This window comes from Pan paniscus, chromosome 15 (assembly GCF_029289425.2).
Source record: "Pan paniscus chromosome 15, NHGRI_mPanPan1-v2.0_pri, whole genome shotgun sequence".
Classification (NCBI taxonomy): domain Eukaryota; kingdom Metazoa; phylum Chordata; class Mammalia; order Primates; family Hominidae; genus Pan; species Pan paniscus.
In genome coordinates, this window is record NC_073264.2 from 62,843,574 (window position 1) to 62,862,927 (window position 19,354).

The following is a 19,354-nucleotide window of genomic DNA, read 5'->3' on the forward strand; positions in this document are numbered from 1 at the left end:
CTGGTTCCCAAACTTACGTATCATATGCATCTTGGGAGTTTTTAAAAACTCGGATTTTGGGATCCTGACTTAGATCTACTGAATCAGAATTTACAGATTCAAATTCCCAGTGAGGCCTAGGAATTTGAAATGTTGAATGTCCTTCACGATGCAGCTAGACAAGCATTTGGGAATAAAGCATTAGGTGACTATTTCAGTAGACTAAGGAGTGGGAGGCCATTTAAGCTCAAAGGCTATTCTACTTCTCACTATATTTCTAGTACCTAGCACAGTGCATGGTACTTGATAGATGCATCCTTTCTCCCATACCTCGCCCTACACATCTCTTCATGTGTATCCTTATTAATATCCTCTATTATAAACTGGTAAACATGTTTCCCTGAGTTCTGTGAGCTGCTCCAGCAAAGATGGGTTTGTGAGAATCCCAACTTTTGAAGCCTGTCAGTCAGAAGTTCCTGAGGCCAGACTTGCAACTCCTGTTGAGGGGGCAGTCTTGGGGACTGAGCCCTCAACCTGACACTGTCTCCAGGTAGATAGTGTTAGAATTGAATTGAAGGACACCCAGTTGGTGTCCGCTGCAGAACTGATTGCTCACCTGGTGGTGGAGAGAACCCCTCCTCTCCCGATAGGGTTGCAGAAGTTGTCTTCTGTGTTGTTGATTGCTGTGGTGTGGGAGCAGAGGGGGGAAAAAAGCTGTTGGAGAGTTTTTTCCAAAACAATAGGAGATTATTTAGATTTATAAAAATAGAATCAAAGTAGATTAACTGAGCACATTGTGAAATATAGAGTAGAGCTGTGTGTAAGGAGTATATCTTAATGTCAAGCTGACACCAAATTGAATGTTTGCTGGAACGTTCAAAAATCTAAGCTTCCCAAATCTGTGAAAACACTCAGGTTAGTAAACAGTCTTATGCAAACAGCAAGACAATGCTCAAAGCCATTTAAGGAAAAAGAACAGTAACTGAATTCTCTTATGGAAATGTGAGATGTTGTTTTAGTAAGTACTGATGGTGTTATACTTTTTGTTTATTCGTTTGCTGGTATTTCAGTTCCTAAAATTCCTTCAAATATGCTGCAAAATATAAACCAAGAACTTGGTGGATTTTCCATTTGTTTTCCTGTGGGAAATGATGGAATTAAAAACCTTGAGGATTAGACCTTGAGAGTTACCGTCCAGTGTTTATGCCACCATTATACAAAATTCTGGAGGACAAAACCCTTCCCACTTAAAAACCAGTTAGTTTCAGAAAATCACCTCATGTTAGGAGACTGCATCATTATAGTATGTGTGTTAGCTTTAGGTATAGATCTAAAATATTTTTAATATTTTAAAAACTTAAGCCTTTCTTCATTAATTTGGCCTAATACAAGTTAGAAGAACTTTAAAAATGAGTACAAACAACAAGGAAGGGCCAGGCGCAGTGGCTCAACGCCTGTAATCCGAACACTTTGGGAGGCCAAGGTGGGCAGATCACCTGAGGTCAGGAGTTCCAGACCAGCCTGGCCAACATGGAGAAACCCCATCTCCACTAAAAATGCAAAAATTAGCTGGGCGTGGTGGCACACGCCTGTAATCCCAGCTACTCGGGAGGCTGAGGCAGGAGAATTGCTTGAACCCAGGAGGCAGAGGTTGCAGTGAGCCGAGATCGCGCCATTGCACTCCAGTCTGGGCAACAAGGGTGAAATGCCGTCTCAGGAAAAAAAAAAAAACAGTTTCTGTGACTGCTAGACAAATGTTGAGCAAGTAAAACACCAACAATGTTGAACTTAGATATTGAAATAGCTGCTCTGTACAAATAAAGTCTACTGGGAGTATAGACTGAATTACCATCTTTTGACTCTTTCGCCATAATGATTGGCATTACCGGAAGGGATTACCTTGCTTTGAAGAGCTGCTGGACAGTAGAGCAGAGAGCATCTATTACCATTGTAGGTGCCTTTCAGTTAGGATTTTGGATTTATAAGCAAACTCCAAGAAAGAGCCTGGTTCTGAGTTTCTCTTTATAGCTTAGGTCAAGTCCTAAATTCTGAAGCCAACCCCTGTAATTCCTTCTTTATGTCTTTGGCATGTGAAGTAGGCAAATTTCGAACTTTATAATAATAGCCTAGACTTACAAATACTTGCCTTGGTAATCAGGATGAGTTTTTGAGAGACAACATAGTCTAGTGTTAATCGCGTGGACACCAGACTGCTTGAGTGAAATACAGGTTCTACCATTTATTAACGGAGTAATGTTGGGTAAGCTATTTAGCCAGGGGTCCTTATCTGTAACATAGTGATAATAATAAAGATTAAATAATAGGTGAAAAATGTTTAGAATACCACTGTGTTATTAGTAAGCACCATGCATAGGTGTTTGGATTTAAAAATACTGGCAAAGGCCAGGTTGGGTGGCTCACACCTATAATCCTCGCACTTTGGGAGGCCAAGGCAGAAGGATCGCTTTAGCCCAGGAGTTCAGGACCAGTCGAGGCAACATAGATTCCGTCTCTGCAAAAAATTTAACAGAATTAGTTGGGCATGGTAGCGTGTGCCTGTAGCTACTTGGGAGGCTGAGGTAGAGAGGGGGAGGATCGCTTGAGCCCACGATTTCGAGGCTGCAGTGAGCTTATGATCATGCCACTGTACTCCAGCTTGGGTGACAGAGCAAGACTCTGTCTCTAAAATAAAATGAAAATAAAACTGCAGGCAACAATGCCAACTGAAGAGTGAACATGAACTTTTCTTTGCATTTTTCTTTGGCCTGAGACTTTAAGAAGTGCAGGGCAGTTAAAACGATGAGATATAATTCTCACCTATCAGCTCAGCAGAAATTAATAAGATTAAAAAGATGCGTAATATATAATATTGCCGAGTGCATGGGGGAATTGATATACACATTCATGAACTGGCAGAGACAAAAATGGGCACAGAACCATTTGGAAAGCTATTATGTATTTTAAAAAATTTCAGTAGCACATTTTTTATATCATGAAATTTCACTTCAGAATGTCAGTCCTGTAGAAATACTGACACAAGTGCAAAAACAACAAAAACCAACTTGTACCTTCAAGGCCAGAAAGAGTTATTTCACCAAATAATATAATTGAGGTACATTAACTTTATTAGAAGTAAATCTGATAATCTGCTCACATTTTAAATGGTTATGGTTTAACTTCAGTTCTTGAAGTCACATATTTTTACAATTAGGAATGCTAACAGGCTTTTTGTGCAATACGAAAAGATGACTTTAAATGCCTACAATTATTTTGTGTCCTTTTATTTTTTTTAATTTTTACTGACCTACTACAAAGCACTAAATATTTTATGTTCTTAATCTGAAGAACAATAGACATTCTCTATAAAACAACTCTTGCTTATTCATGAACTTCGTACACAAGAAGCTTAATAAGACAGGGGCTCAAAATTATTTTTCTAAATATATTTCCTATACAAAATAATTTCAAGATATAATTGTTACTTTTGTATTATTTAACATAATACTGTATGTTAAATAAAAAATGGTAAGCATGTAAAAACTACAATACCACAAAGATTGAGCTATTTTGCCAGTAGTATACTCCAACTTTAGTTCTAGAACAGTCATAGAAATGGGTAAACAAACTATTTTAACTGTACTCTTAACTGAAATATAGTACCTTATGCAGTAGCAGAACATATCAGCAGAAGAACTTCACTTGACCTGTACTTAAAAACAAAACAGATGCAATTTATAAAATTTAGAGAAATATAGTGACCTTATTTGCATGCGGAAAATGTACTTCTTTCTGATCTACACATCTTCTGTTGTGCAATGTAAGCAGTAAAACAAATAGTACAGGATTCATCTCTGTGGGACCTAGACCCCCTGGTCTAACATAAATAATTCTTGGTCAGTACTGTAATTCTGTGGTATAAAACTGATAAAATTAGCCTTCCTGTGACTAGACAAGAAGCCGGGCAGTTTAAATGCTGAAACTCACAAGAACTTCAGAAGCTTTAGCTTTAAGCTTTAAGCTTACTTAGAAATGTTATAAGACCTCCAGTAGTCACATATGAAGAATATCATAAAGATTTTTCCATTAAATCTTTATTATAGATCCCTTGATTGGTTTCTGTCTAGACTCATTGTGTGATAAAGGACATAATAATTTTTATCACCATCTAATATAGGTTTGTCAACTCTATATTAGTTGTTTTCTTGAAGGCTGGTTTTCTTCCAAAATTTAGTCTTATTTTCAGTCTACACTAGCTTTTAAATATACTGTCCTTTAGATGCTTTATCTAACCTCAAATTTCTAATGGATTTGACTTAGACACTTATTGCCACTCCTTAGATAGTCATTGCTATCTTTGAAGTTCTGGACGATACGTGTATTACAGAGGAACTGGAGACATTCCATCACCATAGTTAGCTTGATTGGATACCCTTTAAAAGCATATACTCGTGCCTGTAATCCCAGCACTTTGGGAGGCTGAGGCGGGTGGATCACTTGAGGTCTGGAGTTTGAGACAAGCCTGGCCAACATGGTGAAACCTGTCTATACTAAAAATACAAAAATTAGCCTGGCATGGTACCACATGCCTGTAATCCCAGCTACTCAGGAGGCTGAGGCAGGAGAATTGCTTGAACCTGGGAAGTGGAGGTTGCAGTGAACCAAGATCTTGCCATTGCACTCCAGCCTGGGTGACAAGAGCAGAACTCCATTAAAAAAAAAAAAAAGCATATATAGCACATATTATAAGGTTTTCAATTTTTTCACCAAGTGTTTCATTTGGGTAGTCATTTATTGGTAGTTTACATCAGTTGAGTGGTTCAGAAAAAATACAGTAAGTTGCTTATAAAATTCTGAACACTTTGGCCAGGCACAATGGCTCAAGCCTGTAATCTGAGCCCTTTGTGAGGCTGAGGCAGGAGAATTGCTTGAGCTTAGGCGTTCAAGACCAGCCTAGGTAACAAAGAACGCCTGGAATGATTGTGGCATTTGAACTAATATTCAGGTTTAACAAGAGATAATTGACCATCACTCTATTTTAGAGGCTTTATTTGAACCAGATAGAAATCTGTTTCCCACAGCTATCACTGCCTGTCACCTACAAATTAAGCGGGTTGGGGAGGAAGTGAGAGATTTTCTGTTAGGGCCAGTAGGGACCTGCTAGATACCCCCCATCCTGGGAATGGTGTATGGAACTCCAGTGTATGCTGGAGTTATTATCATCATACTTGTTTTTTTATTTTACTCTTCTGCTTATACAGATCAAGTCATACATTTTATTTTTAAGTTTAAATTGAAAACATTTACAGAGAACAATGCAGTGAAATGAAAAATAAAATTACAGACTGCTGGCATTTGCATTTTCATGTAGCCTCAGTGACTAATTTTTTTTTATTGTACAGCATTGAGAAAATCCTAGTTCATATAACTAGTTATAGTTCATATAGATTCATATAACTAGTTTTAAGTGATAATAGTTTCTTCCTTTTTTTCCTCCACCATCTAACCAGATGAAGATAATAGTTTTTAATAGCTCACCTTAAATTTCAAGGTACTCAAGTTAAATTGATCTAGATGCTTGAGTTGAAATTTTTCTATCAAAGTTCAATAACATGCTTACATTCCTTATTAAAGTACAAAAGTCCTATAAGCACACAAACTTAAGTGCTAAAACTAGTATCACTATTGTCACAATACAACATGTTATATTGTAACAAGAGCATTTGCTGAGAACTGTGCTTGTTACTCCAGAATGTTGCTTCTATGGTTGTATCTTTCAACTTTGCAGATCATTTGGAAGGAGGAGAGATTTGGGGTGGAGACAATTCGGTACTTCATTCACAGGATGTAAGGAGGATTAAGTAAAATAATGCTGGCTAAAAGTCCTTATTTAGCATACTGCCCAATGCTCACTAAATCATAATAGCTGTTATTAACATTTGGTGAAGAATCTATTTAACAGGAGTGAGTTGAGGGGCATAGGAGATCATGTGAGTGTTTAAAGTAGAAGCGGCATTCCCCATTAAGAAGAGAAATACTGTGGAAGAGCAGACTTTAAAACACCTGGGTTCAAATCCTATTTGCTACATAATGGCTACTTTTAACCTATTGAACACCAGTTCCCTCATTTGTAAAATAGGGACAATATTTAACCTATTTACAGGTTGTGAGAGAACTAGGCACCTAGTACAGGGTAATGTTGGCACATGGTAACCTTTAATAAACTGTTGCTATTCAACAAGCTATTAGATGTCACTAGGCAGTTAAGCAAAGGAAAACAGCTTTTGCTTGGTGTGACAATGAAAATCTTTCTGATTTCCTTCTTGGGTTCCCTGAAGATATGTCATTGTATTGACACCTTTATTTTTGCTAACCTATCCCTTTAAATTCTGGATATTGTGTGTGCCACAGCTTTTTTTCTTCCATATTCCTGCATTTATTTGGCACCTGTTGTGCCAGTAATAGATAAGGGGCTGCTAAGGGAGGAGGCAACCTGCACTGGCTTATAGCTGCTAATGTCAGTTCCTATAGCTTATCGTCAGTGTTATTCATGTGGTAAAAGGGTGAGAAAGTACTGGAGTCTAAAGAAACAAGTAGAAATCAGTTTGTAGCTATTACCGTTCTACCTGCTAACAACTCCTGTTTTCAAGTTATTATGTACAACTTTAGGTAGTTTCTCTAGCCTTAATCGTGCTTTCTCTGTATTGAGACTACTTTTGAATTCTATCAAGTACAGCCTTAGATGTACAGGCTACTTTAAATTTTTGCCTAAAATAAAAACATTCTCTCCAATTACACATGCTGGGGAGGAAACACCTGCTTCCGACAGGTTTAAAGCTTGGTTTTGGACTTTTTGTGAGAGTTCCTTATGTGTGCAGTAATCCAAAATTTGTATAGTTGTCCTTTATAAAAGTACATTAATCTAGTAGACAAATCTCCATGTAACTTAATTACATGGCATCTTCTAATCCTTCTGTGATAAGCAGAAATGTAAAGTTTTATTCAAGTTAAGGCAAACTAACTTGTATACACTTTCCATCTCGTGTTTTTCTTGTTGTTGTTAAGTAGGATAAGTTCTGAACGTCGAAAAGAAAAGTCTCGAGATGCAGCCAGATCTCGGCGAAGTAAAGAATCTGAAGTTTTTTATGAGCTTGCTCATCAGTTGCCACTTCCACATAATGTGAGTTCGCATCTTGATAAGGCCTCTGTGATGAGGCTTACCATCAGCTATTTGCGTGTGAGGAAACTTCTGGATGCTGGTGAGTTATTTTACAAGGGTATAAATAGGCCTGAAAATTAGAAGTTAGAAGTAAATAGAAATTATTTTTAGAAGGTGGTCGCAATGTTTTGATTTTGTATACCTCTTTATATTGTGATATGTACACGTTTAAAAATTTTTCTGTAATTCTCACTATTTTTATCAAGCTTCATTTTTTTCTCATCAGTTATTCTTTGAAATAATCATTCTTTATGCACGTAATTTGTTTTGCTTTATTCTCTTAAACATACTCTCAATTCTTTTCTAATATAACATCCTTTTTATTACCTGCTTTTAAAGCTTTAGTCAGGAATAAGATACTGGCTTTTTCCCCCCCCTTTTTCTCCTGTTCCATCTACCTTTCTTCCTTTAAAAAAACATGACTCAGGCCGGGCGCGGTGGCTCACGCCTGTAATCCCAGAACTTTGGGAGGCTGAGGCGGGTGGATCATGAGGTCAGGAGTTCAAGACCAGCCTGGCCAAGATGGTGAAACCCCATATATACCAAAAATATAAAAAATTAGATGGGCACGCTGGTAGGTGCCTGTAATCTCAGCTACTAGGGAGGCTGAGGCAGGAGAATTGCTTAAACTCGGAGGGCGGAGCTTGCAGTAAGCCGAGATCGAGCCACTGCACTCCAGCCTGGGCGACAGAGTGAGACTCCGTCTCAAAAATAATAAAATAAATAAATAAATAAAAAACATTACTCTTCTTTCTTCTTCTATGGTTTGCTTTGCTGCATTACTTTAATCATGAAAAGCAGCTGGCACATCTAATTATAGTTTTTCTAGCTTCTGGCCTTCGCTTTTCTGTGTTGAAATGGCTGTATATATTAAATAAAGTGTCTGCGAGAAAACTTTGTAAAAACATCTAAATATTATATCATTTAAGTACAACTTTTTAACTAATTATTTTCCTCTTCTTGTGCCCTTTTTAGGTGATTTGGATATTGAAGATGACATGAAAGCACAGATGAATTGCTTTTATTTGAAAGCCTTGGATGGTTTTGTTATGGTTCTCACAGATGATGGTGACATGATTTACATTTCTGATAATGTGAACAAATACATGGGATTAACTCAGGTAAAATGCACACATATTAAGAGCCCTTCTATATGTTTTTATGATTTTATGATCTAGCCCTAATTTTTAAAAATGTGTTTACAGTTTGAACTAACTGGACACAGTGTGTTTGATTTTACTCATCCATGTGACCATGAGGAAATGAGAGAAATGCTTACACACAGAAATGGTAAGAAAAGTCTGTTGTTTGATTTAATGTGACAGGTGGTTTTACATAATGAGATACTATTGCTAATTATTAAACTTTGCTATTGTACTTACCCAAGGCAAAATGTTATTTCATGTTTAATAAAATGTCTATTCTTCGTTAAAACTATTATTTTAGTTTTTAGGAATTTCATTTTGAAAGCTCACCTAATTGCATAAAGAATTGTGCGGGTATGAGAAATAAAATGGAAAAGTAAAATCATGACCAAGAGAGTTATAAATAACTTTTTTTTTTTTTTTTTAAGATGGGGTCTCGCTCTTTTGCCCATGCTGGAGTGCAGTGGCACAATCAGCTGACTGCAGCCTTGACCGCTGGGACTCAAGCGATCCTCCCACCTCAGTCTCCCAAGTTAGCTGGGACCACAGACGCGTGCTACCATGCCCAGCTAAATTTTGAAAAATTATTTGTAGAGACAAAGTCTCACTATGCTGCTCAGGCTGGTCTTGAACTACTGGGCTTAAGCCATCCTCTCACCTCAGCCTCTCAAAGTGTTGGGATTACAGGCATAAGCCACCACGCCCAGGCTACCTTTTTTTTCCTTTTCTTTTTAAATTGTGATAGGGGTTCTTGCTGTATTGCCCAGGCTGGTCTTAAACTCCTGGACTCAAGTGATCCTCCTGGCTCAGCCTCCCAAAGTGCTAGGATTATAGGCATGAGCCGCCACACCTGGTGGAGTTAAAAATTAAAATACACCATTAAGGCAAGGAGAAATTATAATACAAATGGCAGATAATAGGACTTTAGACAGTCATTAAAGTTGAGGTGCCAGTTTGAGTCTAAGGCCCAATAAAAAAAGTTCACCAGAATTTTAAGACAAACAACTGCTTATTTGACTTCTTTGGATGTTCTCAATAATTCGAGACCGTGTAGTTAGATTATAAAGTATTACATTGTGGATGCCCACATATTAACAAAAATAGAGAGTAAGACCTCTAATTCTTAGGAATTAATTGTTAAAAATAATCAAGTGTTCCAAGATTTTTTGGAAAGTACCTCTTGAATTAAAAAATTAAAGTCTTTCTACATTTTTATCTTGTTAAACAGTGTATACTGATCATAATTATTTAAAAAATCATGTGTTCTAAGATTTTTGGAAAGTACCTCTTGAATTACAAAAACAAGAAAGTCTTTCCACATTTGTGCCTTCTTAAGCAGTGTATACTGATTATAATTGAACTTTTCTTCATGATGGAAAGTTACCACAAGGAAAATTTCTTATGTTCTGCTGTTCTTTGTTGCTCTCCAATTTAAGTGCATACGTTTGTTTGCTTCTATATTATAAAACCTCAAATTTACTTTTTGTATAATTTTTGAGGTTTTCTTTTTCATCTCATTTATTATAATAATAGCTAACCTCCATTGAGAGAATGCTGTGTGCCAGGACACTGTTCTTCCTATTTTATATGCTTTTAACTCCTTTATTCCTCACAACAACCCTGTGAAGTTAACTGTTAGACAATTTCTATTTTACTAGGAAACTGAGGTACAGAGTTACTAAGTAACTTTCCCAACATTATTTGGTTAGTAAATGGCAGAGCTTGGGCTGAACTTCAGTAGACTGGCTTCAGAGTCCATGCTCATTAGTCCTTTGGAGCGCTTTTCATATTCTTGAATTCTCACATTCTGTCTTTTTTCACGCTGTCAGCAGGACCTGACTCCTGTTTTTAAATTTCATATTGTGTTTTTACTGTTAATTTGGAAAACAAATGCATACTTTTTAGAATTCTGTATAAAGGAGGAGTAAATATGCTGTGAGCAAGGACCTAAGTGGGTTGTCAATGAGTTTAATATATGAGTTCTAATGTGCAGAGTTGAGGTTTATATTGACTGCTCAGTGCTTCCCTGGGGCTAGACTATAAATGGATGGATATTAGGAAGTCTTGTTCTGATTTGGTAATGATGTTAATGCATTATTCTAAATCAGATAGTCTTAATATAGTTTAAATGTATGTTTCGAACCAAATGTTCTTTTTTAAAGCACACAAACATTTTGAAATCATTCCTAATGTGGTTAATGAATTATTGATGTTCCACTGGGAAACTAAAATGCAGATTTTTCTCTTTTAGAAATCAGGGACTATTGCAAAGCATCACATTTTAGTGATACACTGAGAGCCAGTGGTGTGTTTATACAAATAGTCCTGTTTTCCATATAAATTCTAGAAAAATGCTTTAGAATTTATAAATTATACAAAATATGACTTATTTTTAGAGAGTTTAAAATTTAGGTTTTTTTAATGGTTTGTTTTTGTTTGTTTTTTGTTTTTTTTTTTTCCTCATTAGGAAAACACTAGTACTTTTCAGTTACCTTGATTTTTAAATTAATCTGCAGGTCCCCATTCAAAGGCCTTGGGTTCCTTTCAAAGGTCAGTATAATTCAAGCTTAGATTATGAAGGACTGAACATACCCAAAGGATTTTGCATGTGGATCTTTACTGCCACTACCACAACCATCACCACCTACACACACACGACACACACACATTCTCTCTCTCTCTCTCTCCCCCTCCCTCCTGCACTCCTTCCCTTCCCCCTCCTTTGCTCTCATGGCATCTTTTAAAAATATACTCTTAAATCCTTCCAGGGAGGGCAAATTCACTTCTTAATCTAAGTAAACCCAAATGGCATGCATCAGCACCAGGACTGCCCATCTTTCCTAGTTCCATTATTCATAGAGTATAGGCTGGAATTCATCTTGTTCCTCAAGAGTCCAGCATTTCTAGTTAACCATGCCTACATTTAAACTTACTCTCATTTCTTTTCTACTTTACAGTGTTTTTTCAATATACTAGCATTACAGTTTCCAGATTTGATTTCTCTCCTGTCTTATTTCCATCAGTTTTCAAGTCTATTAAGATTCTACCTCTTCATTTGTCTTTTGCCACCATTCTTTTCCCTCATACTCTACTGGCTCAGCCCTCTCATTACAGTCACCTAATTCTAACATATATATTGCTGCTAAGTTAATTTTCCTTAAGTTACTGATTGTGCTTTTTTAAAGCCCCTTGTTGAATATTTAGGCAGGACTCCATGTGGACATCCACAGCCCTCCATGGTACAGCCCTAACCTTCCCTTCTAGCTTTGCCTTACTACTCTTCTACGTGTACTCTACACTGTGGACAAACTACTATATGCTGTTTTTCAAACATGTCCTATTTTTCCTACCTCTGTGCTTTTCATTCTCTTACTTCTCCTTGGAATACCCTTCTAACCCATCTCTACTTACTGACATTCTAATGTCTCTTTTTCTAAGCAAGACTTCTTGATTTCCCTTGACTAGAAATTATCTTCTAAGCTCTCCTATCCTTCTTTAAAGCATTTTTATAAGTCTCAAGTACCAACTCTACATTGTGTTTTTGTTGACCTTACTATATCTACTACATTTTTAACTTCTTCAGGAAAGGTGGCGTATCTTACTCATCTTTGTATTGCCTGCAATATCTAGTCCAGGTTCTGAATAATAAATATTTTTATATGTGTTCTGAAGCACACTGACCAATGAAGATAAGAAATCAAGAGGCTAGTTCCTTATTTTTTTTAATTTTTTTTTTGAGACAGTGTCTCACTTTGTCACCCAGGCTGGAGTGCAGTGGCACAATCTCAGTTCACTGCAACCTCTGCCTCCCGGGTTCAAGTGATTCTCACGCCTCAACCTCCCAAGTAGCTGGGATTATAGGCATGTGCCACCACACCTAGCTAATATTTATATTTTTAGTAGAGATGGGGTTTTGCCATGATGGCCAGCATGGTCTCAAACTTCTGTCCTCAAGTGATCTTCCTGCCTCAGCCTCCCAAAGTGCTGGGATTACAGGCATGAGGCATAAGCCACTGCGCCCAGCAAGATGCTCTTTTCTCAGTCACCTAAATATAATCTCATTTTTAGTTATAGAAGGTTTGAAATAGGAGTGAATAGACTTTACTTAATTCTGACTTTATTTCTGTAGCTTTTTTTTTTTTTGAGATAGATTCTCGCTCTATAGCCCAGGTTGGAGTGCAGTGGCACAGTCTCAGCTCACTGCAACCTCTGCCTCCCACGTTCGAGTGATTCCCCTGCCTCAGTCTCCCAAGTAGCTGGGATTACAGGCACCCACTATCACACCCAGCTGATTTTTGTATTTTTAGTAGAGACAGGGTTTCACCATGTTGGCCAGGCTGGTTTCGAACTCCTGACCTCAAGTGATCCTCTTGCCTCAGCCTCCCAAAGTGCTGGGATTACAGGCATGAGCCACCGTGCCCTGCCTATTTCTGTAACTTTTGATAAGTCATTTGATCTGTTGTTGTTGTTTTCTCATAGTAACAAAGTAGAAGTAATTTTCTGCCTGCTTTACTAGATAAATTAAGGGGAAAAAAATAAGATAGGTAAAAATGTTATTTGTTATTAAAAAGAAAGTTGCTATTTTAAAGGTTCTATAAAGACATAGAGTGCTTATTAGAAATTGAGCTAACACATTCAGGAAAGGATAGGAAGAGTTTGCTGAAGTTGTTTCTTTAGGGATTCTTGTGTACTGATAGCACAGTTAAAGAGCAAACTCATACCATTTTTATATTTCTGTGTAGTTTGACTAAGCTTACTGGCTTCAGTGATTAACTGTTATCCCAAATACGGATTATCTTTCAGCCAACTCAGGGAATCACAGCTACTGAGTAGTGTGTGTCAGATCTCTTGGGTGTGCTGGAGTGAGTAAAAGGGGAATGAATTACTGTGTTCATGCTGAGACTTAATTGAACGGGTATTCAGTTGATCTAGGTGATGGGCACTTTGTTACTTTTATTGTAACAAATTTGTATATTTAGTTGCTTTAAAACTTTATTTCATGCTTTCATTAGGCCTTGTGAAAAAGGGTAAAGAACAAAACACACAGCGAAGCTTTTTTCTCAGAATGAAGTGTACCCTAACTAGTCGAGGAAGAACTATGAACATAAAGTCTGCAACATGGAAGGTAAGTGAAAATTATTTGTGATTGATTATACACTTTATTTATACATAGACATTGTAGTATTAAGATAACTTTAGAATTGTGAGGGAAGGTTTACAGTTCCATGGTGTTTGGTTATGTAACATTTATATCTTCAACTCATTTGCATGTGATCTCCAAAATCCAGAACCGTGTAGTAATTTGCCAATTTGAGGCACAAACTTAAATTACGTGAATTGTGGCACTGGTGTTCCAGGCTTAATCAGTTGGCTTTGCCAGCCACACAATATTTGAATCCTGATAGGGCTTAATTTTCTATTAATCATGGTTTTATATCTTTGTTCAATGTTGAAACATAGTCATCAGTGCAAGAAATAACTATCAAACAGCCATGATGATGAGATGAATGAAAAAGCAGCCTAGACTTTATACGAGGGGAATTTTTTAAAGAGTAATGTATAGGCCCTGGGCAGGAAGTAGGTCATAGGTGGTATCATAGGAAAAATGTTCATTGATTTTCAAAAACGTGATTAATCCACTAGTGACAGTAAATTTTATCAAAGCTTACTGGCCATAAGACTCAACTACTTATCTCTGCTTTTTTTTCCCCTAGCATTGTAAATATTTTTTTTAACTGCTTTGTTTTCTTCTTCATACACAGGTATTGCACTGCACAGGCCACATTCACGTATATGATACCAACAGTAACCAACCTCAGTGTGGGTATAAGAAACCACCTATGACCTGCTTGGTGCTGATTTGTGAACCCATTCCTCACCCATCAAATATTGAAATTCCTTTAGATAGCAAGACTTTCCTCAGTCGACACAGCCTGGATATGAAATTTTCTTATTGTGACGAAAGGTAAATTAGATCTAAAATGTGAATTTGAAATTTTTAATTAGTCTACAGCATTATTGAATATTCACCATAGCAAAGATTCAGCGCTGGCCATGCATGGTGGCTCACACCTGTAATCCCAGCACTTTGGAAGGCTGAGGCAAGGGGGGAGCGGATCATCTGAGGTCAGGAGATCGAGACCAGCCTGGCCAATGTGGTGAAACCCCATCTCTACTAAAAAATACAAAAATTAGCGGGACGTGGTGGCAGGCACTACTCAGGAGGCTGAGGCAGGAGAATCGCTTGAACCTGGGAGGTGGATGTTGTGGTGAGCTGAGCTCACACCACCACACCGCAAGCCTGGATGACAGAGCAAGACTCCCATCTCAAAAAAAAAAAAAAATTACTCAATGTTAAACTATGCTTTCCACTAAATTGAACAGAATGATACATCCTATAATATTAGATTAACTTTGTAAATTAATTCAGCCACATTTATTGAACATTTACTCTGTACTATGAACACTTACTTTACTAGGTGCTATCCAGAAGTTAAGATGAGTCTTTTTTTCCCCAATAGGGGCTCTACTTACTTAGAGAATTTCAAAGATATGCCATGTGTATTTTGAGCAAAGATAGATTACCTTAGGTTGGGGACTAGAAAGCCAAGTGTTTGTACATCTCTTCATCCTACATATTTTCCCTGAGAAGCTTCAACCTTGCCCATGGTTTCTATTACTATTTCCCACATTTCTTTCTGTAACTAATTCTATTTAATTGCCAACTTAATATTTCTATCTGGATATTCTTCTGTATTGTAAACTAAGTATTACTGTAACAACTGTACTACTACTGCCCCCAAACAACATCATCATCAAAAACTGCCTTTCTTCCTATAATGCTTATTGTGGTTTAATACACCACCATACACACATGACTCCAGCAAAACTTTGGAAGTCATCTGTAACTTTTCTTTTACATTCATTGGCTACATACAGTTGGTGTCTAAATCTTACAGATTTACTATCTACATATATCTCTTGATCCATTTTCTCCTTTCCATCCTTGCACTCCTGCCATTGAATTCATTAGCTCATTATTACTCTTGACTTGAGTTGTTGGCATAGCTGCCTTTTTGCCAACAGATTTGTACCCTTATAATCTTTCATCTAAGTTGCCAGAAAGTGGGTGTCCTAATGTGAAAATCAGATCATGTCATTCTGTTGTTGAAAATGCCTCAAATGCTTCCCTCCATCTTTGCACACAAAAATATTTTGTTTATAAAAATACTAGATGAGGGAAGTAAAATTTTCATTTATCAAAAGAAGATGTGCATTTTAAAAGACTGAAAAAAAATAGACCTACACAATACAATCTAAACTTAGCATGGCAAACAAAGATATTTATGCGCTGGCCCTAACTCTGTCTTTGGAATCACATGTTAGATTCACTCATGGCTTGCAGCTCTGATACTTACAATGTGGCCTTGGCCTTGGTACTTAACTGTTGTAAAATTCACATTCCTTATCTATAAAATAAGAATCATGGCTGGGTGCGGTGGCTCTTGCCTGTAATCCTAGCACTGTGGGAGGCCGAGGTGGGTGGATCACCTGAGGTCAGGAGTTTGAAACCAGCCTGGCCAACATGGTAAAACCCCATCTCTACTAAAAATACAAAAATTAGCTGGGTATGGGGGCACATGTCCGTAATCCCAGCTACTTGGGAGGCTGAGGTAGGAGAATTGCTTGAATCCAGGAGGCGGAGGTTGCAGTGAACCAAGCTTGCACCACTGCACTCCGGCCTGGGAGATGGAGTGAGACTCCATCTCAAAAAAAAAAACAACAAAAAAAACAGACCTCAGAAGGATGTTGTCAGGATTAAAGGAGTCTGTTGAGTGCCTAGTACAGATAGTGAATGCTTCACTACTGGTGTCAACTTTAAGAAAATGAATATAGAAAAGCTAAGAATTATTTTAAGGTGTTTACTACTAGCATGTAAATGTGTGATGGGACAGAGATTTCCATCCTATTTTGAGGAATTATTTTTTATTTTTTTGAAAACTTAAGGTAACAAAGTAGAGAGGAGGCCAGGGAGAAAGGAAGGTAGTGGAGCAAAAATGAGAAAGGGAGTGACATTCCCCTCTAGTTATAGCAGAAAATTAGCAAAATGATCATGACAGGAGGTAACAGTAAAGACAGCCAGCTCATATATCAACCAAGACAGTTTTGAGTTTGACCAGCAGACTGTTATTTTCTGGTTTAGAGCTCTTTCCAGGAACTTCTTGCATCTGTAACCCCTGAGAACCAAGCTATGGAAAAAATTTTGCTCAGTTTTAAGAAAATCTAACATATCAAGCTCCTCAACTCCAAAATATTCCACAAATAGCTGCTATTTACTCTACTGAGTAATAATCATTTAAAATTATTCAACACTTTATTTGAGCATCTACTATGTTCATGGCACTAAAGTAGAAATGAAGATGAACAGTTCCTGCCTCAAAATAAATGAGTAGTATACTGCTTTAGATCATGGGTTTCCTAGTCCATTAAAAACACTTTTTGGTCATATTTTCTGGACACCCCGACCCTTTTGGTACAGAATATAACCTATGTAATTCTCTAAAGTTAAATTAACTTCACTTTTCTTGCTCTAATATGTGTAAAACTGACCTTCTAGGAAAGCATATACAGTTTATATTTTTGACTTCTTGGTATCTTTTAGTGATAGACATACCTCAGATTGAGAAGCACTGATTGACATTAGATTAAATCAGAGCTTCCTATGACAATATAAACAATACCTTCATTAATCTGATCCCCCTACCTACTTCTTCAGCATCATCTCATATCTGTCTCCACTAATCATATTATAGAATCTTTGTTACCTGCACCATGTTAAGCATTTTTAAAAATCTTTGGTTTATACCATACCTTTTTCCTGAAAGCGGTTTTGCCTTTCCTTTGTCTCTAGTCATAAGTCTCCTATAAGAGGGTGTTCCTCATTCTACCATTCCTTTGCATGGATAGGATTCCATGGAATAGATTCTCATCACTGCATTTATCACATTATTTCCTAAGTAGTACAGTACATCTACTGGAAGATTAGCCACGTGTTGAGTTTTGTCTTTGCATTTTCATGCCTAGAATAATGCCGGGCACACATAGGCATATTAAGATTTGAATAGTGAAAAAGTTTTTAATTCCATGGGGATTTTATTTAAACAGAAAAATATAAGACCAATTAAAATTATTTTTAAAGCATAATTTCAAGAAATATGACTGATTTTGTTTAAAAACATGTTTTCCTTTATAATGCTGCCACCTGGTGTTGCTGTGTTTAGAGATGTCCCTTTGTAAAGAATTGAGGGTTTGAGTTGAGTTTGGTTTGGTTTTTGGCAAATCAGCTTTTCCTTTGTATATTTATTTTGTAATAAACTATGGAAGATCTTGCCTTTAAGTGTGAGAACACAAGCAATGTTACTTTTATACCTTTATAGAATATCTTGCCTATGTCCTTCCTGTAGTTAGGTAGGGTTTTTTTTTTGACACACAGCATGTTATATAAGGTTTGCTTGCACCTCGGTAGGAAAGTCCTCTGAAATCTAAAGGCTGAGAATCTAAAAGCTTAACTCATGTTTTGCTCCTAGAAAGACTTGAGAAGAGAGTATTTCTGTTCAGCATGGTACTAAGAAGACAGCTTTCTCTTCCTCATGTCATGGTTGCCATTTCATACTGCTTACAGAGAATAAGATCTAGTCTCTGTCTTAAATAAAGGTCTACTCTCTGCCAGCGAGCTAGATAGGGTAATTGGATTGTTTTCCGATCTATTTTCATTTGAAATATTGTTTTATCTGAAATTACTCCCATAATTTCATGTAATGCCAAAAACTAAACTAAGTACAAGAGCATCTTCAAAAACCAACATAATTCCTTTAGTTCCCATTTAGTGTAGATGCTCTTTGGTTGATGATATTAGAATTGTGTAATGGCTATGGATCTCTCAAAGTGAGGTGTTGCCTAGGGGCTTAAAAGTTACTACATAAAGAATTTGGCTTTATGAAGAAATGTTATAGATTTTATCTATATTTTAAAATAAGTGTAAGTGACTACCTTTATAACTTTTACCATGTAGTTTAGTAGTATTTCTTATCTGTTTATTAATACCCTGCCTTGTTACCAAAAGTATGTATAATGAGATGTAATAAGAATAGGTAACAAGTAGGCTGGGCACGTTGGCTCACGCCTGTAATCCCAGTACTTTGGGAGGCCAAGGCGGGTGAATCACCTGAGGTCAGGAGTTCAAGACCAGCCTGACCAACATGGAGAAACCCCATCCCTACTAAAAATACAAAATTAGCTGGGCATGGTGGCACATGCCTGTAATCCCAGCTACTTGGGAGGCTGAGGCAGGGGAATCGCTTGAACCTAGGAGGTGGAGGTTGCGGTGAGCCGAGATCACACCTCATTGTGCTCTCCAGCCTGAGCAACACGAGGGAAACTCTTGTCTCAAAAAAAAAGACCAGGTAACAAGTTTGGGTGAACAGGATAAAATAGTTAAATAACAGGACGAACCTACAGGACTTAAAGAAATGTGTGGTGTTGGATTTAATAACTGTAGTTGCCAAAGGTGAGGTGTAAATTTATTCTAAGCAAAGGAGGATGCTCATTTTTGAAAATTTACTTGTCCATAAGATTAATGCCTATCAGTTAACTTGGGAGGAGAAAAATTTTTCTTTATCAGTGTCTCCCTTTTTTTTCTTAAATCTTGTATTTTTTACTAACAGAATTACCGAATTGATGGGATATGAGCCAGAAGAACTTTTAGGCCGCTCAATTTATGAATATTATCATGCTTTGGACTCTGATCATCTGACCAAAACTCATCATGATAGTAAGTACAATGGAAGAACTCAGAGATATTCTAATTACTTAACTGTTGCAACCTCTGTACAGTTTGGCTACCCATCTAATTCTCTGGTTAAAAGTTCTAGACTAAATGTGTTAACAGGCCTATTCAGTAGAGATCTTGACCATTTTGTGTTTTGTATGTGTTGCAACAAATATCAGTAAAAAT

General features: G+C 37.1%; 1 protein-coding gene across 4 annotated transcripts in view; it reads left to right on the plus strand.

Annotated features, from left to right (window-relative positions):
- The window catches only part of HIF1A (hypoxia inducible factor 1 subunit alpha), a 53,423-nt gene that overhangs the window by 18,524 nt on the left and 15,545 nt on the right, over positions 1–19,354 (plus strand). For 2 of the 4 annotated variants that reach the window (XM_003831627.5, XM_034937653.3), the window contains exons 2-7: positions 7,045–7,235; positions 8,171–8,316; positions 8,401–8,485; positions 13,353–13,465; positions 14,103–14,305; positions 19,065–19,171. In XM_003831627.5, the coding sequence (XP_003831675.1) occupies positions 7,045–7,235; positions 8,171–8,316; positions 8,401–8,485; positions 13,353–13,465; positions 14,103–14,305; positions 19,065–19,171 (845 nt within the window). Of the gene's footprint in view, positions 1–7,041; positions 7,236–8,170; positions 8,317–8,400; positions 8,486–13,352; positions 13,466–14,102; positions 14,306–19,064; positions 19,172–19,354 lie in introns of all 4 variants that reach the window. The other 2 variants (XM_008956978.4, XM_034937652.3) reach the window with 1 other exon arrangement.